The 26,430-nt window shown below is 36.0% G+C and overlaps 1 protein-coding gene across 2 annotated transcripts in view; it reads left to right on the top strand.

Moving 5' to 3' along the window:
• nedd4a (NEDD4 E3 ubiquitin protein ligase a) overlaps positions 1-26,430 on the top strand; it is a 51,695-nt gene that overhangs the window by 21,293 nt on the left and 3,972 nt on the right. For both annotated transcript variants that reach the window (XM_082181341.1, XM_082181340.1), the window contains 20 exons: positions 3-64; positions 333-435; positions 2,973-3,136; positions 4,215-4,335; positions 4,419-4,568; positions 6,079-6,150; positions 7,953-8,072; positions 17,364-17,588; positions 17,746-17,820; positions 17,933-17,987; positions 18,757-18,815; positions 19,112-19,177; positions 21,307-21,536; positions 22,195-22,316; positions 22,484-22,554; positions 24,923-25,018; positions 25,109-25,182; positions 25,330-25,390; positions 25,474-25,533; positions 25,608-25,715. In XM_082181341.1, coding sequence (XP_082037467.1) covers positions 3-64; positions 333-435; positions 2,973-3,136; positions 4,215-4,335; positions 4,419-4,568; positions 6,079-6,150; positions 7,953-8,072; positions 17,364-17,588; positions 17,746-17,820; positions 17,933-17,987; positions 18,757-18,815; positions 19,112-19,177; positions 21,307-21,536; positions 22,195-22,316; positions 22,484-22,554; positions 24,923-25,018; positions 25,109-25,182; positions 25,330-25,390; positions 25,474-25,533; positions 25,608-25,715 — 2,094 coding nt within the window. The remainder of the gene's footprint in view (positions 1-2; positions 65-332; positions 436-2,972; positions 3,137-4,214; positions 4,336-4,418; positions 4,569-6,078; positions 6,151-7,952; positions 8,073-17,363; positions 17,589-17,745; positions 17,821-17,932; positions 17,988-18,756; positions 18,816-19,111; positions 19,178-21,306; positions 21,537-22,194; positions 22,317-22,483; positions 22,555-24,922; positions 25,019-25,108; positions 25,183-25,329; positions 25,391-25,473; positions 25,534-25,607; positions 25,716-26,430) is intronic.

The following is a 26,430-nucleotide window of genomic DNA, read 5'->3' as shown; positions in this document are numbered from 1 at the left end:
AGACAGAAAATCCGACCAATGAGAGGCCGTACACTTTCAAGGACTTCCTGTTGCACCCGAGAAGGTTAGCAGGAGATTTCACTGCAGTTTGTACCACCTGAACACCTGCATGCGTTATTTCCCAAACATGATGGTTTTTAGTGTAACGTTCACTGACTTCATTCTGTACATTGTTGTTGTTGTGATATACCCTTTGACCTGCTATGACATCATGTAACTGTGCACTGTTTTCATTTGAAACATGTACACATCAACACCGTTGATACACTTCAATGAAAAACAATATTTTTCTGGTGCTATGATATGTTTTGTTGATGTGTGTTTTGATACAGTCACAAGTCGAGGGTGAAAGGTCATCTGCGACTGAAGATGACTTACCTTCCCAAAAACAGCGATGCGGAGGACGACCCCGCTGAACCAACCGAGAATACGGATGTAAGAATAATGCACACACAAACACAAGCGTTGCTAACAAACACATTGTAATTCTAGAGTTCATGAATGTTCTTCAATAGAACAAAAAAAAAAAGTGGAATTGACCGTTCGGCAAAGACCCGCCCCCTTTAGTTACTGTTGCTATGTCCGACAAGCCACGCCGCTCTCTCACACACACCATGTTCTCACACAGTGAAACACACATCGCGGAGCAGAGAGGACACTGACAGACAGGACAGACCAGGTTACTTTTGATATGAAACAAAGTCTCAACTTTCAAATTTTGTCATTTTTTAAAGGATTTTAACAATAAATCCCATTTTGTGTCTCTTTAATGTGTCTGACAGATCGCTCAGTTAAAGCTGCTCGTGAACCGATCATCTCTTCCTTCTAGTTATTGTATAGCATCAAATAAACATGAAAGAACATCAGAAGGAATGTATTAATTAACATTAATCTACTAACTCTCCTGACTGCTTTTTCGGACAAAAATGGCGGGTGGCGGATTATGATTGGTCAGATCGCCTGTCAATCAAACTCCCTGCGAAGGGTGAATTAAGCAGTGAGATAAAGGGTGATTATCATGAATGAAATCACAGATAAAGGATGCTGTATTGATTCACAATATAGCGCAGCTGTGTGTATATGTAAACAGTACATTAATGATTTCCTACATCTTTAAATGTGACTCGACAGTTTAAAGGAAGTATCATAACTGATGTGGTTTACAGCAGCACCAGCAGTATTTGTGTTGGATTGAGAGGTCATGAACATTATCTGCTATCCGCTATATAAAGTGCTGTCTTTCCTCAAGCACAAACCTGCCTTATTCTGCTTCTCACACTTGTTTTTGACCTTGAGCTTTGGGTTATTTCTTAACAGAACGGCAGATAGACAGACTTTGGCCTTGAGTGGAAAATCAGGAATTATGGTTGTGGGAAATTGTTGTACATTTAACATTTGTGGATGTTCTATTTATTTGCATTTGATTCAGTTTTTGAATTTAATGTGTTTTTTTGTCAAAAATCACTGTTACTATTGTTTCATTTTTTAAAATAAATAAAAAAATATACATTTAGCAGAATTTGCACCTTTACTGAGAAACATAAGGGCATGTCTATACATATTAAGGCCAGGACTTACTTATTTTTATGTTATTTTTGTACTTTTACTGAGAAAACATCAGTTCATGTTAAGATATTAACTCAGGATTTTGTTTATTTATTTATTGTTTTTGTTATTTTTTCGCTTTTACTGAGAAACAAGATCATGCATAAGATCATGTAAAGATATTATTTATTTTATTTTTGTACTTTTACTGAGAAACAAGAGATCATGTTAAGTGACCTAATTTAAAATGTTTTTATATATATAATATTATTTTTATTTTATTTTGTTGGGGCCTGAGCCATATTTTAAATTAGGTCACTGAGAAACCATTCAGAAAACCTTAGCAATCACATCTTTAGCAACTGCCTTCATCATCAAAGCATAATGGCGGTGAGTTTTACACAGGTAAACACCGCTAATCCATGAGCTTTTGTTCTTGTTGTTTTGAAATGCTGTAAGCGTTCTGTCCTGTACCATGCATGTGCTTTCTTTGAACTAGCATTGAGTGTCATCGAGTTTCCAAACAAAAGAAACAGCCTTCAGCAAACTAAAGACATTTGTTTGTGCTTAAACACGTGAGTTATATTTATGCACAATAACTTTATTATAGAACCAGCAGAGTCACTGTGTACTTTTCCAGCGCGTCCTCAATGTACGAGGGCCGTGTTGATCCTGGTGTCGGGTGTGTTCACATCGCACGAGAAATACAGGCGCGATTCCAGACGTCCAAAACTGCACCGACAGTAGATTAAAGAGAGCTTGATCAGTCCTGAATTCACAGGAATGAAATATGTGTACCATGAATTCACTTAGCATGAAAAGCAGTTAAATGGCTGGTAACAAAGTACTGACCAAAATGATCACACAAACAGAGGATTTCCCCACAGAATTGCTTGTAAGAAAAGTAACAGCTCATTGTTTTAAAGGGGTGGTATAATGCCCTTTTCACAAGATGTAAAATAAGTCCCCAGAGTGTGTGTGTGAAGTTTTAGCTCAAAATACCCCACAGATATTTTTATAAAGCATGTTCAAATTGTCACTTTTTGAGGGTGAGCAAAAACTCACCTATTTATGTCTGTCCCTTTAAATGCAAATGAAAGGTAGCTAATGTGTAGTTATCTTCTAGTCATTGATTAGCATATTCTGTCATGATAATCTATAAATCGTGTTTCTGGGGGCGGGGTTTATGTAAATTTTAGGGTTTGTGATGTCACTAACCCGGGAGGAATGTCGTGTAGTCTCTACCAGCCGTCCTTAAAAAGCAATTTCTTTAAAAGAAAATGTCTCTTTGCTTTGAACTTTGAGTGTTGTAACTGTGCAGATGTTGTTTATGCTCAAACAGCAACATTACACACTAACTAAAGTAAAAAAAAAGTGAAATCATAATCAACTACCCCTTTAATACTCTGGTGATTTCTGTCTTGTAGCCTGGTTGGGAGTTTTTGGAGCCTCATGAATTATGCAGTCCTCATCACCCCCATCAGCTGCCTGCGCTGCCCCCTGGCTGGGAGGAGAGGCAGGACAACCTGGGACGAACTTACTACGTCAACCACGAGAGCAGGACCACACAGTGGCACAGACCCACCATCCAGTAATTATCACCTCCTTAAACACACACACACACACACACACACAGACATTGGAAACATGCATACACAAGCCCAGTGCTCAATGTAAATATTTGCATTTGTCTTTTACGTTAATTAATTTGGCATATGGTTTCAATCAACCCCATGACCTTGCTGTCACTGTCGCAGTGATGTTTGACCATCTGAATTACAATTTACTTAATTGCTTTTAAATTTGTTTTTAGTACATCAAATATACTTTTTGCAAAAGGCCATGTTAAGATTTTAAATTTAAAAAGGTCAGTATGTATTTTACTTTATTTTATATTTTTATTTTATTTCTTTTTATTTAGTTTTTTATTTTATTAATACATCAAGTTTACATTTATTTATACATATGTATGTATATATATATATATATATATATATTAGTACGTCAAATATACATATTGCCTTTTGACTGAGAAGCAAAAGGCCGTTAAGATTTTATATTTAAAAAGGTCAGTATTTGTTTTATTTTATATTTTTATTATTTAGATTTATTAAGTACACTAAATATGCATTTTGCAATTGACTTTATTTTATATTTTGTTTGTTTTATATTTTAAATTTTATTTTATTTATTTATTTAATTCATTTATTTATTTATTTATTATTAGTGCATCAAACATACATTCTGCACTTTGACTGAGAAAAAGCTATGTTAATATTTTACATTTGAAAGGTCAGTATTTTTATTTTTATTTTTTATTATTCTCTTTTTTTGTTTTTCTTTCACTGTATATAATAAAATATATAAAATCATAAAAAAAAAGGTCAGGAATTTTCATAATCAGGATATAAACACAATTTTGACAACTAAATAGGTTTGTTTTTTTGTGTGTGTGTGTGAGACATAATGCATTTATTTTCTGTAGACTTTCAGCAATCAGCAGGTCATGACCCCTTACACAAAACTCTTTAGAAGTCAATCATCCTGTTCTGCCTTAGACTGGCCTCTTATTTCCTTCCTCTGCTCTCGGCTGGTCAGCTCACCTGCTTTATTTGAGTCTTTCTGGGTCATTTTGAGCACTGAAGTGTGTGTTTTGTCCTGATTTACAGGGACACTCAAAGAGACAATGAACAGAGACAGGATACACACAACGAGTCCCAGCGGGCGTTCCTCACACGCAGACAAATATCTGAACATGACGAGAACCACGAGCGCAGAGAGTCACCTGAGGTACTCACACACACTCTTCTGTGACTTCTTCCGAACACATGGACAAACGACACACATTCACATCTGTGTGTGTGTTTTTGTAGAGCTGGGAGATCATAACGGCAGATGAGTCCACGTTATACAGCCTCAGCGAGCGCTCGCCACCGCCCCCCCACTCCCCGATGGAGTTCACGGGATTCTGTGAGGAGTTCAGTCGACTTCAGCCAGGAAACGACAGACGCACGTCCCTCACGGTCAGTCCACACACACACACACACACACTCGTACGCACACGTCACAAAGTCTTTGGCAAGTAAATAAAATGCTTGGGTTGGATTAAAACTTCATGTTGCGTTGAGCAATTATCAGCTGAATATCTCTCCTCCTGTCTCTGAAAATGTCCAGATGTTTTAATCTTTTTACGGACAATCATTTTAGGTTTAACCAGAAATAAACGAATTAAGGTTTTGTACTTGTTATTTTGAGTTGTACTATTATTGTGACACAAGACTCAGTGAAAGTAGTTCATTGATCAAATCGATCAACAGACAGTAAAGACTTTTATTATATTACAAAATATTTGTATTTCAAATAAACAGTTCTTTTGAATGTTCAGTTTATCAAAGAATCACGAAAACAAAAATATTAAGCAGCGCAACTGTTTTCAACATTGATGATAATCAGAAATGTTTCTTGAGCAGCAAATCCTCATATTAGAATGATTTCTGAAGGATCATGTGACACTGAAGACTGGAGTAATGATGCTGAAAATTCAGCTTTAATCACAGGAATAAATTACACTTTACTATATTCTCACATAGAAAACAGCTGTTTTAAATTAGAATAATTTTTCACAATATTATATATTTTTACTGTATTTTTAATCAGATGAATGCAGTCTTGCTGAGCTTCTTTCAAAAACATTTATAAAAAAATTACTGACCCCAAACTTTTGAATGATAGTGTGACACAAGCAATTCAAGTCAAACTAATGCTAACTCAATACTTAAAGCAACTCACACATTTTCTAACTCCTTACAGTGTTTATTTACAGATGCCAAATATATATTAGGTGTCATATAAGGAATATTCCTCACATTAAAGGTGCAGTCTGTTTGAAAGACTAGTGGTCGAAATGGGTACTGCAGTCCAATTCAAAACATCGGATATCGTCGACAATGAAAACTGGCAATGCACAGTATCACAAAAACAAACATTCCAGCCTGGAAACGCACATTTCAATGTAAAATAACTGGCTGTAGAAGTTTTTCAGAGAAACGAATGTGTGAACTTTGCATGTTTCCTCAATATATGCAAACATATTATGGTATTTGTATGCTTTAGTAGAGTGAAAGTTAAATACAGCACCTTTAAGCCGCTGATACAAAAATCAAAATGGGTCTTGACTTGGTTTTTGTGGCTGATGCGAGAGACTGATTCCTTAATGATTCATATGATGCTCCAACTAAGTGAGTTCAACATCGACTATATTGATAATTTAGCATGACCTCTGACTTGTAAAGTAAGATAAATAGTAATGTGTGAAGTGATTATGGTTACTAGGTAATCGCATTAGTTTGATCGAAGTACATGAGGTAAAGTTGGATCGCAATATTGCCAAAATCACATTATAAATATGCTCATTTGTTATATTTAAACCCAGTGTATCTGTAACAGTGTAAACGACATTTGTATAAACAATGTTTAACAATCCAGAGCGTGTAGTTTCATCTCATATTTAGTTAAACTGTTGTGTTTCCTCAGCCACAGGGTCACGGCAGCCGCAGAGGAAGCGCACAGACCCTCACGGCGGAAGAGCATCCGGTTCATCCCGTGGTGAGAGCACTGAAACATATACATATACATTTATTCATTTAGCAGATGCTTTTATCCAAAGCGACTTACAAATGAGAACAATAGAAGCAGTTAAAGGGATACTTCACCGATTAGCATTAAGCTTTGTATCAGTAGAAACCCGGTAGTATTTTGGAGTGACCGTGCTTCCCTCCCTCATGTCCCCCTGAGACGAGAGATTTCTGGATTGTGTGTCTGGAAAAAAACCTCAGATGACGCAAAAATCATAATTTAGCTCATCAGAGGCGAGAGTCTCCAGCCAGTAGGAGGAGCTCGTTCCGCATGTGTTCAACCTGCCCATAGGGGGATCTCACCATAAAACACCGTCTTTTCAGTTTCGAGTCGACTAGTAGCCTAGCTGTATCATTTCTTCCGATACTGCCCTCTGTAACCGGTAGGCGTGGCTTGGGAGTGCCCTCGTAGGGCAGCGAAGCAAGTGCATTCTGGGAGTTGTTGTCTTTCATCCACATGAGCCAAAAATACATTTTCTGGCTTTTCTCAGTCTAGAAGACACCAACTTCTAAAATAATTTCACATTTCTACTACATAAATGACCCAATTTAAATACACAGTGGTGAAATATTCCTTTAAACTAACAATAGGACAACAATATGCAAGTGCTATGACGCTTCCCAGTTTAATCTAACGCAGTATACGTATTTTTTTATTTATTTTAAATAAATGGATATAGAATAGAAGAGAAAGTGTCAGTATTAATGGATCAAGTTCTGCCGAAAAAGATGTGTCTTCAGCCGTTTCTTGAACATATAAACATTTGTTTATATCCGTCGGTAACATTTTACAATAAGGTTCATTAGTTAACATTAGTTAATGTATTAACAAGGGCTGCACGATTATGACAAAAATCATAATTGTCGATTATTCCCTTGAAATTGTAATTGCGATTATTAATTATGATTATCACAATTTACACTGAATGATGTTTTGAATAGCTTTATACCATTGTTTGAAGCGACTGCAAGCCATATTATTATATCAAAGTAAACAAGCTAAAAAAAACACTCTTCCTGAACCACGTTTTATTGCTTCTCTATTGCATTAAATCTCAAATATTAAAAAATGTATTTAAAGAAACCAAACCAAAGTAGAAATATGCATGGTATTGTAATGTTATACTAAAACTGAAATTAAACCAATGGGGGAAAAAAAAACCTGTAGAAATAAACACATCTTAAGCACTGAATAATGTAAGGACTTTTATTTTGTAAACGATTACATAATTGTGGCATCCGTAATTATAATCGCGATTACAAATTTGATTAATTGTGCAGCCCTAGTATTAACCAACATGAGCTAACCATGAGCAATACAGTTGTTACAGTATTTATTAATCTTTGTTAACGTTAGTTAATGAATACAAATACAGCTGTTCATAATGCTGTATAAGTGCAGTTGATTATTAGTTCATGCTAACTAATGTAGTTAGCTAATGCTAACTAATGAGCCTTATTGTAAAGTGTTACCCATCCGTCCGAGGCCAGCCCGAGCTCTCGCCGTGTGCTCTAGTTTCAGCAGTGTTTTGCTCAGTCTCCCAGCACATGATGTGTAATCTTAGATGCCCCAGATTTCCCAGCATGCCCTGAACCTCGCAATACATCCCTCATCTGCTCCCAGAGGACAGTGTGTTTGAGAGGCAAACTGCTAACTGATGGCTATTTATGAACCAAACGGATGATCTGTAATGGATTGTTTCCATTTTTTGCTTTCCTCTCTACGTTTTCATTTTTTTACTCACTTTTATCCTTTTGTGTTCTTCCCGTTAGCTATTACCCACCTCTGCCGGGCTGCCTCCGGGATGGGAGGAAAAGCAGGACAGTAAAGGGAGACTTTATTACGTCAATCACAACAGCAGAACCACGACCTGGACACGGCCTCTCATTCAGGTACGTCTCCTTCCGGGTTGAACGGAAATAATGTTAAATAATTAGGGCCCAATCAACGATGGTGTGAGGACCAGAGTTTCCGCTAGAAAAAAATGGTGCCGGTCAAAGTGACCGGCAGAGATTTCGTTTTCCGGACATTTTGATGATATGCCGGTCAAATATTGCCTCTTAATTAGTCAAGTTGAGGAAAACTGGAGGCAGGCTATGTAACTTAAAAAAATGACATAATCAGGCCGTATAGAATGCAACATATTAGCCTGACTTTCAAATAGATGGAAAAAAAACATGAACGTCCGATTGGCGTCAATCAACGGCAATTGTTTTTACTATGGTTTCACATTCATAGTTTAACAAACCAATCCCCCTTCCCCACATAAAATATCTGAATATCTCGCGGTGTAAATAGCCGCATTTCCATTACAGATTTGCGCAAATGTTTTGCGCTATTATCTAAATATCGATAAAAAAACTATTGCGAAATGACAGCGTTTCCATTAACCGATGTTATATGCGACTAAACGTCCTTTTTTCTCTCACGATAAGTCATTTCAAAAATCACGGCAACAGACGTTGGTTTAGGCCAGTGGTTCCCAAACTTTTAACAGGCATGTACCCCCGAGACATTATAGATCTTCCGGAGTACCCCCAACACCACCAATTGTTAACAACAAGTTTTAAATTTTTTTTATTAATATTTATTTGTATCAATTTTGTCGAGAATAGTGAAAAATCTCATCAAAAGTCAACATATGATACAAATGTGCTGAATATAATGATTTTAAACAGATATGCACCCAATCTCACACACAATAGGCCTACAACACATATCCAACTTCTCATTAAGGCTATTGTTAACTTTTCACATACTGATAAGTATTGCTTTTCACATATAATAACATTGTATATTTTCTTAACTTCTCTGCTGTAAAATAATAATAAAAAAGAGAACACATTAACAATAGTAAACTAAATAGTAAACAGTAAACTAGGCAAAATTGTAGTAAACCACACAGAATAGGCCTACCACCTCTCCATCCACATCACCAGTATAATCAATGTGAGGGATGTGCCTGGATGTTCTTACATAATGCAGCGATGTTAGGCCGAATTGGGGACAGTTTCAGTCTTAGATTATTTTCCACAAACAGTCTGTATCTATACTTGGTCTTAAGAAATAGAACTGACGCCTATTTTTCACGTGACACGCAAGCGTGTTGGAAGCGTTTCCAGGCAAAATAGAGTAGGAAAAGATGTTTATATGTTATACTGTATATGTTGACGGCAAAATAGGCTATAGGCCTAGAATATATTTCGTTCTGTATTGACAGGTGCAGTATTTGAAAATCGATAATATTTTTTTACATTACATTTATATTTGCATTTATGTCAAACCCTAGACACTTTCAAACATCAAAATGACATTTATTAATATGTATTCGTGTCAAAATGACATATAAACATCTTTTCCTACTCTATTTTGCCTGGAAACGCTTCCAACACGCTTAAGTGTCGCGTGAAAAATAGGCGTCGGTTCTATTTCTAGCATTTTCCACGCGGCTCGAGCCGCGCCTGAGACGCGTGTGTCACGCAGGCAGTGTGCAAACTCTAACCTGTTATCATGGGAGCCGAAATAAAAACGGACACGCCACGCAGCCAGTGTGTCGCCGGCCTTAGATCTTTTTTCGCGTACCCCCTGAAATCAGTCCACGTACCCCTGGGGGTACGCGTACCCCAGTTCGACAACCGTGGGTTTAGGCTATATAATATCACAGCCACCGCATTAGACATTATTATTATGATTAATGGAAGGAGACGTGGCGTGTTATCCAAGCATTAATGGCAGGGAAAGACCCTTGTACTGCGAACGACACATAAGGAGTTTCTGGGTGTTTCGCCCTCATTTCTGCTCCGAGGTTTTGATTGTGGCATTTCTTTGAGATTTAGAATCCAGTATTCCTATAGGCTAATTATTGTTTCTTTTATGAATTTAATAAAGAACTCTGTCTCGTATTCTGTCCAAACGATCCATGTAGGCTACTTTTGTCCATTCGTTTTTCCTTTTTTAACCCGTAATTGAAAAAACGAAAAATGAACGGTTGTTGTCTTTTTAAAACGCAAAGTTGAACACCAAAATTTTAATTTGAACGAACAGATTTCGTTTTCCGGACATTTTGATGATATGCCGGTCAAATATTGCCTCTTAATTAGTCAAGTTGAGGAAAACTGGAGGCAGGCTATGTAACTTAAAAAAATGACATAATCAGGCCGTATAGAATGCAACATATTAGCCTGACTTTCAAATAGATGGAAAAAAAACATGAACGTCCGATTGGCGTCAATCAACGCCAATTGTTTTTACTATGGTTTCACATTCATAGTTTAAAGCAGAACTCGGCAACTCTAGCGAACTCTAGTCACTTCTTCGCTGATTTTCCCTTTTGTTGTCGCATGTTTTCCCCACGAGCTCCCCCTACAGCTGTGGGGGGGGCGTATATTTCACAACAAGGTCGTAAAAACTCACTTGCGGCGGCCTCCTCCCCCTCTCTACCGCTTCTCATGTGCGTTTGTTTTGATCAGAGCAAGCCAACTGTATCGCGTGGAGCTATGTCTACCGAGGTGGGTAATCTGGTGATACATCATACATGCGTGTGTGTTTATGTCGAATTGCCGTAAAGCAATTCGTGTTTCGCGCTCGTTCTCGTTCTAGTTCTCGCTTCTCACGAGACTTCCAATTTCTATCTTGCCGGGACGGTAGTCCCCAAGTTGCAAGGTTGGTTTTCCGCCTGGGAACGCTGGGGGGAGCTGGGAAAGTCACCAATATCACCAGAACAGGTTGTTTAACCATCCAAATGATTTCTAGACAGTTTTATTAAGTTAAAAAAGTTACCAAGTTCTCCTTTAACAAACCAATCCCCCTTCCCCACATAAAATATCTGAATATCTCGCGGTGTAAATAGCCGCATTTCCATTACAGATTTGCGCAAATGTTTTGCGCTATTATCTAAATATCGATAAAAAAACTATTGCGAAATGACAGCGTTTCCATTAACCGATGTTATATGCGACTAAACGTCCTTTTTTCTCTCACGATAAGTCATTTCAAAAATCACGGCAACAGACGTTGGTTTAGGCTATATAATATCACAGCCACCGCATTAGACATTATTATTATGATTAATGGAAGGAGACGTGGCGTGTTATCCAAGCATTAATGGCAGGGAAAGACCCTTGTAGCCTACTGAACAACACATAAGGAGTTTCTGGGTGTTTCGCCCTCATTTCTGCTCCGAGGTTTTGATTGTGGCATTTCTTTGAGATTTAGAATCCAGTATTCCTATAGGCTAATTATTGTTTCTTTTATGAATTTAATAAAGAACTCTGTCTTGTATTCTGTCCAAACGATCCATGTAGGCTAGGCTACTTTTGTCCATTCGTTTTTCCTTTTTTAACCCGTAATTGAAAAACGAAAAATGAACGGTTGTCTTTTTAAAACGCAAAGTTGAACACCAAAATTTTAATTTGACCTGGCTACACAAACTGCTGCGCAAAAAAGTAAATACCGACGCATTTTCTGATTTTTGTTTATGACTTTTTGCCCCTTTATTAAACATTTAAAATATTCACAAATTAATATGGAAAACATGTCGATTTTACTGGTTTTCAAAGGCCAAATTAGAACCTGGAATTGATGTTTTTCCCACAGTGCTGAATGAGAAGAGCCATTAATATTATTAATAAACTATTGTTTTCTAAGTGTCGGCTAAAATCATATCTCCATCTCCGCTGTTAAGCAGATGCGCTTTTAGAGAGAAATGCATTTTTCGGATTACATAATCAGAAGGTTTTAGCTTTCGATTCGAATTTGTTCGTTTTAAAGTGGACATTTCAAGCTTTAGCCTACATAGGCTATATTTTGTTTCAGTTCTCGCGCTCCAGTTTATGGAGATCATGAAAGTGCGTCTGATTGTTTTATTTTATTTTACAAAAGCACAACGTTTTCTTGTTATTGTGAGTTTACACAAATAAAAGTAGTTGAGAATAATGTATTATTATTTTCTGTATGACGAGAAATGATAGAGTACTTTAAGTTGTTTCCACTGTTAATAGGAAAATGCAAGTGGTCACGCCCGCGCCTCCGTGCCATGCAGTGCGCGCTCCACACTCAACTTTGTTCCCTTTTTTTTCCTTTCTAAATATAGCTTATTAAATGTTATAATATAATATAAAATTATTATTATTTGCGTAGCTATACATGGACCTCAAACACACCGCGTCTTCTAAGTCAGCCCAGCTAGCAAAAAGTCGTCTATTAGACGTTGAATAGACGTAAATCTTCAACGTCTAGCTGAAGGTTGAAAATGAAAATTGAAAAGACGTCAAATTTGTCCGACTTTTCAACGTTGAAAACAGGTCAATGTTCAACGTTTACTCGATGCCTATTGACAATTGTCAATTCTCAAGTCCCAACACATTACAGATTTACATTTGGCAGACGCTTTTATCCAAAGCAACTTGCATTGCATTCAAGGTACACATTTTGTCAGTTCTTGCTTTCCCTGGGAAACGAACCCATGACCTTGGCGTTGCTAGCGCCAACACTCTACTGTTTGAGCTACAGGAAAGCTACATTAACATGCCATTACGTTTACGTTTAAAGCTTTATTAATCCCCATGGGGTAATTGATTTAAGCTTACATGGTGCCTCACATAAAACACTTAACATACACAAATATACATTTAAACACATAGAACAAGAAGAGAAAAAAAAATAAAAAATAAAAAAAAAATAATCACCTACGTGTATTACATAACCGTATTGCTTCAGGCACAAAAGTAAATTTGTAACGATTTGTAGAGCATTTAATTGCTCTTAAACGTCGCCCCAGGGGCATCCTCTCAAAGTCCAAGTGCAGCGGGTGAGTACTATCTCCTAATATTTTGTGTGCCATCCTCAGCACCTGCTGTTCATAATAGGAAGTAAGGCTTCTTAAGGGAACACCCATGATTTTAGAGCACGTGCTGACAATACCCTGCAACCGATTTTTGTTTTTTATAGACAATGATGAAAACCAACAAATAAAAGAAAAAGACAGAATACTTTCAACAAATGAATTATAAAATGACTTAAGAACAACTCTCTGTACATTAAAAGAATTGAGCTTTCTTAGCACAAACAATCTTTGATGTGACTTTTTGATAATTACCTCAGAATTCAGATCAAACTTTAACTTGTTGTCAAAAACCGTGCCCAGGTACTTGTATTGTTCTACTTCCTCCACATGTGTACCATTAATGACTATCGGTTGAAGTGCTAATGTCCTCCTGCTAAAATTAATAATCATCTCTTTAGTTTTTGAGACATTCAGATCTAGTTTCATATTTCTGCACCAAGAGATGAAATTATTCAAAACAGAACCATATTCCTGATCTGAATGTGAAAGCAAGGAGAGCAACACAGTATCATCTGCATATTTTACCAAGTAACTATTATCCTGCAAACTCTGACAGTCATTTGTATATAATATAAACAAGATAGGAGAGAGCACACACCCTTGTGGGGTACCAGTGGAGATATTTACAATATCTGATAACACCTCATTAATCCTAACCCTCTGTTGTCTGTCTGATAAAAAGTTCATGATCCATAAAACTAATCCATGATCAAAGTTAAACTGGCTGATAAGTTTTTGCCCCAAAGTAACAGGTTGCAATAGATTAAATGCAGATGAAAAATCTACAAACAAAAGCCGCGCAAAAGCTCCTCTGTTTTCCAGATGACGACTAAGAGTATTTATCAAAAACAGTTTTGCATCGTCTACGCCTCTTCCAGTGCGATATGCAAACTGGAGTGGATCTAAAAGTGGTCCAGCAATTGTCATTATATACCTCTTCATCTCTTTTTCAAAAATCTTCATAACTAAAGAAGTCAAGGCGATTGGACGGTAGTCGTTCAAAGTATTTGGTTTAGTTTTTTTCGGTATTGGTACAATGATTGAACTTTTCCACAAATCAGGTACCAACCCTTGATCTAAGGATGACTGAAAAAGTAACTGGAGAACTTCACTGAGCTGGTCAGCGCAGTATCTCAGTGTTCTACTACATATACCGTCTGGACCTGGGGCCTTGTTGAGCGGTGTGGCCTTCAGCTGTCTTGATATGTTAGATAAATTAATTTTAAAATTATTAGAAATACTCAAGGTCTTTTTAAAAATGGTTATCTCATCAGTGACTGAGGATGTATCAAAACGAGAAAAAAAGTCATTAAACTCTTTAGATAGAATTAAATCATTGTCAGTGTTTCCAATTGGTATATGTTGCTTTGGTACTAATGTACTCACTGCAGCCATACTCTTAATTCCTTTCCAGGCAGCTTTAAGATTACCTTGCATGAACACATCCTCAATCTTATTTTTATAATTATTTTTAGCGATTTTAATTGCTCTTTTAACTTCCCTATTTATCTGTTTTTTCTCCTCATTGCTCCCCACAAGAAATATTCTCTTCTTCTCGTTCAGTATACATTTTAACTCCTTCGTGATCCAAGGTTTATTATTAGGATACAGAGTGATCTTTTTCGTAGTTATAACAGAATCAACACAGAAAGTGATATATTTTGAAATGGTAGCCACCTGATCGTTCAAATCAGAAGATGTATTCAAAAACATATTCCAATCGGTACAATCGAAACATCCCTTCAAAACTTCAATATTAGAAGGTGTCCATTCTTTCACATATCGTATTTCTTTCTTCACTTGCTTCACAATGGGAATGTATACAGAAGTCAGTAAAATCATATTGTGATCGGCTGAACCAAGAGGAGGTAACGACAGAGACCGATACGCTCCCGGGATGGGACCATAACATCTATCCAAGACTTTATCACCGCGAGTAGCGCAGGTAACATATTGATGGTAGCCTTTTAGATGTTTGTCCATAATACAATTGTTAAGATCCCCTAAAACAAATTTGGGTGCGTCTGGGGATAAATTATCAAGTTTATCTAGGGTATTTTTAACAGTCTCAAGAGCCACATCAAAATTGGCGCGTGGGTGAGTATATACCACAATAAAAAACAGCTGAGGGAACTCACGAGGGAGATAAAAAGGACGTACAGATATTGCAACGAGTTCGATATCTGAATTACAAATCTTAAAACGCACCATTGCTGTTTTACACCAACTTTCCTTGATATAAACACACACACCTCCTCCTCGACTTTTGCCTGTTGTATGTTTGTCTCTGTCCAGTCGAATAGGTGTTCCAAAACCTTCAATCTGTAAAGTACTATTGTCAACTGAATCATCCAGCCAGGTTTCGGTGAATACCATCATGTGACTGTTTCTGTATTCGTGCATAAAACTGACATTAACATGCCAAATAACATTTTACATTTAAACAAATAAGAGCGAATAGCTTTATTATACTTAAAACAGCACATTTTAAATAAAATATAGTGCAATAAAACACAGATTTTACATTCCAAAAGCACATTCCAAGAGTCAACACAAAACACAACTCAGAAAATGTACAATACAAATGTTCACACTTTGCGACCTCCACCTCCAACTCAGTTGAAAACACGTAGTCAAACAGTCCGGCCGAAACTACTTAGTTGAAATCACGTCGTAAACCAGTCCAAGGCGGACCGACTTATTTTCAACCATATTTCAACGTTGAAAGACGGTAATTGTTTACTGGGAGGTGACTGCAAATGCGCAAAAACTGTTTCCATTGCAGTTTTGCGAAATATTCCTTTTTCGAATTGCCTGAAAAACCACCTCATGCGAGCATAAAAACGTTCTTGCGATAAATGGGAGTTTTTGCGAAATTAACGTGTTTCCATTGTGCGTATTTTTAATTCGCAATTTCAATTTGCGCAATTTGAAGGGTAGCCTAATGGAAACGCGGCTAGTGTCTCTCCACAACTTGCAATGAGCATAAGCCGCGTAACCTTGTTCTCCGCAAGGCGACTTCGCTGCTTCGTCTTGATCCGATTCTGCTTTTTCTCCGGTGGTGGTGGAGCTGTCTGGACATCTGAGGCTTCAGGCGTTCCTGATTCACCATCGTCCGTCGCGTCTGGCCTCTGAAAAAAGCTTTTACGGCTAGTCTGCCTGGGCCTGGCCATATTTGAAACGTCTCACTCATTCGTTCGTTGTTTAGGTCTATATTACAGCCGTTTTAGGCGTGCGCTTTATTTGAAATGCAGCATGCGATGTTGTTTAATAACTTTCAAACGGTAGAGCCTGTTCCTTTATAACATAGCCAAAGGTTGGTGTATTTTTGTTTTATACATTTTAGCTTTTAGGCTTATTCTCAAATTCAGATTGTGTTAGGGGGGCGGGATTATTAGGTCATTTTAATCGGACAATTTGACCGGAGAGATTTAATTTTGTCGGACATTTCATTTTTTTTCCGGCCAATGTCCGGCAATTACCGGACAACGGAAACCCTGGGAGGACCCTATTGGAATTGCTCCTTTTATAAATAATTGTTTTTTTTCTGATAAAAATGTTAATTAATTATTATTATTATTAATTATTATTACATTTTTTGTAAGCTACTGGTTTGCTTTGCTTGTTTGTATGGCAGTTTGGGCCAAAAATTTTGATTTATATATGACTATAAAATAATAATATTAATAACAACAACAAATCTAATATTTATGTTATTATTATAAATATGAATACTATGAAACTAAACAATAATTAAGTAATAACAATTAAACCAACAATAAAAGTGAAAATAGTTATAATTAATAAAATAATTAATGTTAAGTATTTAAGAATTTATATAATAATAATAATAACAATATTTTACAGAGCTAATTATGGCTGTCTAAAATTATTTAGATTTTTTTATTTGTACTCTTTTTTTTAATATATATTTTCTTTTTTTATTATACCAAATTTTATTTTATGTTTTGTTGTTGTTGTTATTATTACTAAATAAAAATATTAAACAAAATAAAAAAAGAAATAATAATAATAATAAGAATTATATTTTTTTCAGAACTAATTATGGCTGACTTAATTTCTCCATTTGTACATTTTAAACCATCAAGCTTTTTATTTTGGCAGAAAACCGCAGAGAGGCCTTAAAGCTTCTGTTTTGTTGAAAACAGCCAGTTTATAAGTGTATCTCATTACAGATTTGGGAAGATGGTGGAAAGCACCTGATCAATTTGCTTTGTGATTTCTGTCTAATTTCGATGAATTATGAATCCTAATTTGTGGTGTAATAATGCAGAATATTTCTATATTTCTATCCTGAACTTTGACCTCTGTATTTCAGCTCATACAGCCTCCCTCTGAGGTGACAGGCGGGGCCATGTCTCTCTCCCAGAATCCCACAGGCTACGCTCCGCCCCTGCTGTCCCCGGAAGTGTCCCCGCAGCACACACACACACACACACACACACCGGAGCCCTTGGGTCTGATGCCGACCGGCTGGGAGGTGCGCAGCGCTCCAAACGGACGGGCCTTTTTCATAGACCACAACACTAAGACCACCTCATGGGTACGACTGACACAAACAGAAATACTGTTATTTTTACATTATGTGACATGGCATTACCATATGCATATGACTATAATACTTGTTCATTGTTCCATACCATTGTTCATGCTGAAATGTACTTCCTGTGTTTGCCATCCTGTTTCCTGTGCTGTCACAGGACGACCCACGGCTGAAGGTTCCCATGCAAATGAGGAGAGTCTCCCTTGACCCCACTGACCTCGGCCCACTGCCGGTACGAAGGACGATGTCATCGCTGATGTCATAATCATGATATGATTTTACTGATATGGTGTTCAGGACAGATGTTAAAAAGGTGTGTGTGTGTGTGTGTGTGTCTCTTATAGCCTGGCTGGGAGGAGCGAGTACATAGTGATGGCAGAATCTTCTACATCGATCACAGTAAGTGGCACATTCATAACTACACCAATCCAAAAAAACACAATGTTGAACTTTTTCTTGGAATCTGGAACTGATATGTGCAATTTTTTTATGTGCAATTTTTAAAATGTTTAAATTTTATACAATATTTTTAAAACTATTATGTTTTTAAACGTATTTTTTATTTAATTTATATATACCGTACTATTATGGTATATATAAATTAATTTTATTATTCAATATTTATTTATTTACATTTTATTTAAAAAAATAAATATATATATTCATTTATAACATTTATAACATTTGGGGATATTTTGGGGATATTTAATTTGATTTCATCAATCAATAAATTCCTCTTGAAACAAACTTTGTTGTATTATTTTAACTTAATACTGTGAAGCTGCTTTGATACAATCTGTATTGTGAAAAGCGCTATACAAATATACTTGACTTGACTTGACTATAATATATTAATTTAATTTTATACAATCTTTTTTAAAACTCTTTTATATTATGTTTTTAAACTTATTTTTATTTGATTTATAACTTTTCTACATACCGTACTTTAATATACTTATATTTATTTATTATTTATTTATTTATTTACATTTTATTTTAATATTTAAACAATCTTTTATATTATATTTATAAATGTTTTTCAAATTAATACATTTTATTATTTCATTAATTTTTTATGTATACATATTTTATTCATTGTTTTATTTTTTGTTTTATTTTGTTTATACAAATGTTTATTTTATGTTTTGTTTCTCTTGTTTTTTCTTAGACACAAAAGTCACGCAGTGGGAAGACCCAAGACTGCAGAACTCCGCCATCACTGGTCCAGTAAGTGGTTTTTCTGTTTCTGTTAATGTTCATGTACAGTCAGGCATTGGAGCCAATAGAAGCGGATCTTTAAGCATTAATGGATCACACTGAGATGGGCTGCAGTGATCTTTGCCATATCGTGTTTCTCAAAGTATTCTGAGCCTGAAACCCTGTACATTTCTTCCTGTTCATTTCCTGTAAGGGGTTTGTGCGTGTCAGGAGGGGAAGTTATATTTGTCCTGGTTGAGCTGAATGATCTCTGTCGGAGAGCTGATGGATTATTGGAGAAGTGATTGTGTTCTGTTTTATTTCAGGCCGTGCCTTACTCCAGAGACTATAAACAGAAGTATGAATACTTCCGCAAGAAACTGAAGAAACCGGTACGTCCCTGTCCTTCACATTCAGTCCATTTCAGGCTTTTTCTGTCCCATTCAGATCTCAACATCTAGACCCACTACATCTGGGGTTTATGGACGGCTTTGTTCAACAGTTTTCACAATTAATGTCGTTTTAAAATCTAAAGAATCGGGAACACTTTACAATAAGCTTTCATTAGTTAACTACCTTAGTGTACATGAACTAAGAATGAACAATACTTCTTCAGCATTTATTAATCTTAGATATTAATTTCAACATTTACTAATACATTATTAAAATCAGATGTTGTATTTTGTTAACATTAGTCAGTGCACTGTGAACTAACATGAACAATGAACAGCTGTATTTTTATTAACTAATATTAACAAAGATTAATAAAGACTGTAACAAATGTATTGCTCATGGTTAGTTCATACATTAAGTTATGTTAACAAATGAACCTTATTGTAAAGTGTAACCAAAGAATCTAGTGTAGATTGGATACTTTTGAATTAGTGAACGTAAAGCTCACACTAGTGCCAGATAGACGTACACTAACTTGATTTCACGACTTTGAAGATGACGTGAAATCAAAAGTGACCCAATTGACATTCCTGTGCTGCGTCCCAATTCGCCTACTTGTACTACGCCCTAAAAGTATGTACTCTTTTTGTGAAGAAAAAGTATATACTTTTGAGAGTGTAGCAAAAAGAGTAGGCAAGCTTTGAGACGTACTACTTCGTCCTGTCACGTAAACTGCCCTGTCAATCATCTTGTCACAGTTAAAATCCTCCATTCAATCTAATTTAATTTCCTACCGTTTCGGAGAGAAATGTAGAAGCACGTTCATCTGCCAGTCGTGGGTCTTTCATGCGGAGACTCTCCTCATGTGTTTGCAATTTGAATATAATGATGCATTTAAAAGTTAATGGCTAAACGTATCTTTACAAAAGTTCACAATGCATCTGCAGATGCAATATAATGTAGACAACACTGAATAAATACATTTTCGTCAGGTTAGATACTGATAATTAATCACTCAAACCCCTTTATCTAAACCTCTCTACATAACCGCCGGACTCGCGCGTCCTCCATGTCTGTAGTTTTTTAACACTTTTCACTCGTGTTTGTAGTTCTAACCGAATCCTCGTCCAACGCGCGATGGGTTGTGGGCAATATTAGCCGTTAGAGTCGCATCGATCTGCACTTCGGATTCTGACCGGAGATAGTAGACCATCCGGGTATCTTTGGAACACTCATTTCAACATACTACGGGACGTAGGGGACGTACTAATTCTGTTTTCGAATACTATGTAGGACGGATAGTATGCGAATTGGGACGCACCGCTGGTCTTATTTTGCACAATTCATCAGCCCACATTATTTTAAAGGAATCAGTTTTTTGATTTCATAGTCTTTCATTAGAATTCTTATTTTGTGCTAATTAGGGGTGTCACAATATATCGCAATACAAAAATGGATCAATATATATCTCGGATAGTGACAATATGTATTGTGTATAATTCACCCAAAATAAAAATTACTGTGTGAGAAAAAAATTCTAGTTTTCAGAGTTTTAGTGTCAGTACTACATTAAACTGCTATATATAATGTTGAATATAATGTATAATAATGCAATGGGGGAATATTTGTGGGTCCTGATAATGCCAAATGTCTTGTCACCAGTAAAAAGTGCCTACATTATTTTAAATATATCTGGTCAGTGACAGAGATCAAGCATATTCATCTATAATAATTCTGTATTTTCAGCTTCAGAATCATGAATATTGTTATTCTGGTGTCTCTATTGTCCTGTGCTTTGGGTTTCAGCACCGAGTTCAAGACTATTCATTTACACACACAATGTAACACCAAATTTTGCATTTTAATCAACAGGACATTTTTTGTTTACCTTTTATCATATGTCTTGGAATATTGCAATAATTTCATATCGTGAGTTCAGTATCGTGATGTGTATCGAGTCGTGACATGAGGGTATCGCTACACCCCTAAGTGCTAATGCATATAATACTGTGTGGGCTGGAAAAATCTTTTTATCGTCAACTAACATGTTTGATCCAGTCAAAACCTGAAGGATAAATGAATAAAAAAATGTAATAAAATCATAATCAGTCTTTTCTTCGGTCTCCAGGCTGACATCCCGAACCGCTTCGAGCTGAATGTGAGGCGTACCGCTCTTCTGGAGGACTCGTACCGGCGGATCCTGGCCGTCAAGCGCTCGGACCTGCTGAAGGCACGTCTCTGGGTGGAGTTCGAGGGGGAGAAGGGCCTCGACTACGGGGGCGTGGCCCGGGAATGGTTCTTCCTGATCTCCAAGGAAATGTTCAACCCATATTATGGGCTGTTTGAGTATTCTGCCACGTGAGTGATGGAACTGGCCCTTTAAATGCACCCTTTTCACATTTCCAGGATTCTCACATTAAGTCGTCATAGTTGGGTAAACTCGAGTAAGCAAATATAATTTTTGCGTTCACATTTGCCCCAAAAGCAAAAGAAAAAACCCACAATAGGGTTTCCACAACTTTCAAAAAGAGGAAAAATATTGACATAATTGATTACGGTGGTCAGAAGAAAGAAAGATGTCAAATTTGCCGTTGTATTAGAAACACATTAGCGTTGACTAGCTTTCTGGATTTAATGCTAAGTCACAAAACGCAGAATATAGTGTTATAAATGTACATCAATTTGCTAGATTTACAATGTTAATAACTGTGGGAATGCGTCATCACAGTCACCACCGTGTTAAACTTTTCTAGGAATCTGGAACTGATATTTACATTTTATTATTATTATTATATACATATACATATTTATTTATTTAAATTTGATTTATATTAATTTATATATATTTATCAACTTTATATAATATTTTGTCTTTTTTTTATGAAAAAAGTTTTAAAAAATCTATATTTATTAATTTTAGTAGTGTAGTAGGAAGAACTCTGTCTGTGAAAAGGGTCATGCATGGAAAAACCTTTTCAAAGACCGGTTTTAAAGCTGTGCCGTGTGAATGTTGCAGGGATAACTACACCCTGCAGATCAACCCCAACTCAGGTCTGTGTAACGAGGACCACCTGTCGTATTTCAAGTTCATCGGCCGGGTGGCAGGAATGGCCGTTTATCACGGGAAGCTTTTGGATGGTGAGTAACCTGTCAAGACCAATATAAATACCCACAACTCATATTCACAGTATTTTACTGTGGCTCTCGACACACTGTATGCATGCAGATTGATCTAAATGTAGTCCAAATCTGTCATCGTTTACTTCATGTGGCTTATACATGTTTTTCTGTACTTGTCTGCACAGCATTCTTCATCCGGCCCTTCTACAAGATGATGTTGCAGAAGCCAATCACGTTACAGGATATGGAGTCAGTGGTGAGTGACAGCCATACCTGAACCAATCAGCATCAACTCTAAACATCACTTTTGTCCTTTTTCAGAGATTACAATGGCTATAGCATATTGTCGTTCCAATCTAGCATACAGTACTACCATATTACTAGGGGTGTAACGATGCATCGATATAACGTCTAACGATACGATGCATCGATTCCACTCTTAAAATATCGATATACACCTTTATTTTGACACTCCACATTCTCACGTAACATCCTTCCGCCAAAGCGCACATTTTCGTTTACTCACCAACCGCCTGCCGGTGTGTCTTTATAACGTTAATCTCCTCATCTGAAATAGACGCCTGACAAGACTGACTAAACCCTACGTTTTTTCACAAAAGCCGGTTGTCCGCTGTCAAGGCATCGCGAGTTCATGTTTTACAGAGCAGAGACAAGCACTCGCACCCTTGTTGGTGAACGCGAGTCCGTTTAAGCTACTCAGCGCGCAGTATTCAGGTCAGATGTCACTTTGAAAAGACGCGCTGGCTAAGAGGAGTTTCGTCAAAGCTGACTAAGTGATCGAGGGTGGATAATTTCAATGAACTCGTGATATCTTCTTCAGGGCGTAAAAGGAAAATAAAACCGTAAACATTTTCACAGAACCTTACTAAAGCAGTTCGTTTAGTGGTGAGAGAAAAGCTCTCTGTACTGCGTGTACGTTATCACAACAACAAAGTTTGTCAGGCGTCTATGTCAGCTGAGGAGATTAACGTTACGAAGATTAACCGAGTGTTGTATTATTTATCATAGCAATTACTTGATTTTGTTTGACAAAAAACTTACTTTTAACATATTAAAGCATACTTTCAATTAACTTTGATTTTGTAATTTACCTGTATTTAAGTTATTATTATTATTAATCAAAACAACCCAGCTGCAGTTTGATTGATATTACTTGGAATGCACAATAATAATAATAAAAAACATGATTTATGAAAATGAACAAGAACGGAGTACTTGCAAATGACCTCTTCTGTTGTAAATGTCCCAATTGGGAGAGGGTGTGCAATTTTCAAAGAGTTTAATTAAACATTCATGTTATATATTTTGGTTGCATTTGTGAGTTAATAAAAACGTAACTGGTTGTGTGAACATAATATCTAAATATCGATTAAACGATCGATATAGCCCTGAATCGAATCGAATCGTATCGTAGAATTTTTTGAAGTATCGGCAAATATCGTATCGCTGGCTGAGAGAATCGATATCGTATCGTATCGTGATGAACTGTCCGATTTACACCCCTACATATTACCTACAAAATTGCACACTTCTTCTGCAGTGTGTATGTGCACAGTGAATATTATTTATTTATTATTATCTTTTTAGCATGGAGTACTTGAATGACCTACAGCATTTTCCAAATATTTAATTGTACAGTATATGACTATGTGAGATACTGTATCCCACAATGCAATGTGCTCAAATTGACATTTTAAATGATGGACACTTGTTGAATTTGAATGTATAATGTAATATATATATATATATATATATATATATACTATACATAATAGTAGAAGTGCACTACAACAACATAGTTGCTCTTATTTATTTTGATAAAATTTATTTAGATTTTTTTTATATTATAAAATAAAATTATTTAATTTTTTTAATCTATTTTTACATGTATTTTTTTTATTTGTTTATCAGTTAAATCATATTTATTTGTATTGTATTTAATTATATTGCAATTGTATTTTTAAGGATTTTTCCACACAATAAATGCATACTTTCCAATGTGTACACCACACCCTATTGAAAAAAAACCTATACCAAAATATATTTAAAATACATTTATTTCATACTAAAGAACACTACAAATCCATCACAATATTAACTGACATATCGCTTGAGAATAACTGATATAAATATGATAATTAAACTTTATTTGGAGTACCTCTTTATTCCACAATGCACATTTCTTAATATTAAGCCTAAATATGTTTTAATATTACTATTAGTAAGGATAGAATGATCTATGTATAATATCAGCCTTTAATATAAAGCATAGTCTAAAGACTTTAAGTATATCAGTTTAGTATACCATAAGTATAATTGCAGGGTATTTATATTAAGTACATAAATATGTAAATGTATTTGTAGTGTACTTAGCATAAAATAAACTTATTTCAAATACATTTTTGTATATATTTTTGCAGTGCCGTAGTATTTAATTGAGCCTCTGGGTTATTAGTAAGTCATAAAAGTTATATTTTAACTCGTGAGAGTGCCGTTACCACTAATGATGTGATTTAATATTCCATTGAACTTTGGTTAAGTCATTCATGCCCTGTTTTCAAACACTTGTCAACCTGTTGTTTTTGGGTCATATTTCATTTTAGGACAACGAGTATTTTAATTCCCTGCGCTGGATTTTGGAGAACGACCCCACAGACCTGGACCTCCGGTTCGCCATCGACGAGGAGCTTTTTGGACAGGTAATCTACTTGTGCTTTATATCCCAAGACTCCTGAAACCATACAAATGTAAAAAGGATTTGATTTTAAATGTCTTGATCTCTTCCGCAGACGCACCAGCGTGATCTGAAGCCAGGAGGAGCTGATATTGTCGTCAATGACACCAACAAAAAGGAGTATATTCAGTATGTGTCACCGCCCTCTAGTGGCACGGACAGACCTAAACACATGTGACACTGACATCAGTGTCATCAGTGTGATGGGATCACTTTGAGTTAGTGTTGTTTGCTAGATAAACGAGATATAATACTCTCTCCTCTGTTTATTTCCAGTCTGGTGATGCAGTGGAGGTTTGTAGACCGGATCCAGAGACAGATGACGGCCTTCAAGGAGGTACAGACGCTCGGTTGGCCAGTTCAGGTCACTGCCGCCCACCGAGACTTACACTGATTTATGTCTTGATGTTTTATCTGCAGGGTTTCTATGAGCTGATCCCTCTGGACCTGATCAAGATCTTTGATGAAAACGAGCTGGAGGTGAGACGACTTGCTCTAGAAACTTTATTCATCTGAGCTCTCTAAACCCTGACTGACCTGTCTGTGTTCCTCAGCTGTTGATGTGTGGCTTGGGGGACGTGGACGTCAACGACTGGAGAGAAAACACGAAATATAAAAATGGCTACAACCCAAATCACCCCGCCATCGTCTGGTTCTGGAAGGTCAGATCTGATTCCTGATTAAATATCATATCAATTTTTGTTTTGCATCTTTTCAGTGTTGAACTTGAAGGTACACGATGTAATTTCTGGCCCTCTAGTGGTTATAAAACAAAATGGGGCTTAAATAGGCTAGGCGATTAATCACGTTTTAATTTCAATTACGATTCTGACTTTGTATGATTTTAAAAACAATATGATAGAGATAAATATGATTATTGTGCCACGTATATCGAAGTAATTTCCTTCAAATTGAATTAAACTGAAAACCAATAAAACAATAATAATAAATAAATAAATAATTGAATAATTAAATGTGTATATATAAATTATATGTACTTTTATTTTGTTTTATTTAAATTGTTTTAATTTGATTAATTTTGTTTTAATTTTATTTCATTTTTACACATTTTTTTTATTATTTTTTTTATTATTATATTATTTATGTTTTACAGTTTAATTATATTCAAAGGAAATTACTTTGAAAAAGACGTTTAAAAAAAAAAAAAGTTTAATAAATCCATGATGCACTAGTAATCACAGTAATCATGAAATAATCGTTACATCAGTATTGATCAGTAATAATCATGATTCTGATGTTTGTCATAATCAAACAGCCCTACATGTAAATCAATGAGCCACTGGAGGATGTAAATTATAATGATTTTTACCACAACTAATGGTTATTCTTGCGCATAGCAAGTACCTAAATCCCTAA

This window comes from Leuciscus leuciscus (assembly GCF_965113295.1).
Source record: "Leuciscus leuciscus genome assembly, chromosome: 10".
Taxonomy (NCBI): domain Eukaryota; kingdom Metazoa; phylum Chordata; class Actinopteri; order Cypriniformes; family Leuciscidae; genus Leuciscus; species Leuciscus leuciscus.
Note: the sequence above shows the minus strand (reverse complement) of the source record. Positions and strands in the feature narration are given on the sequence as shown.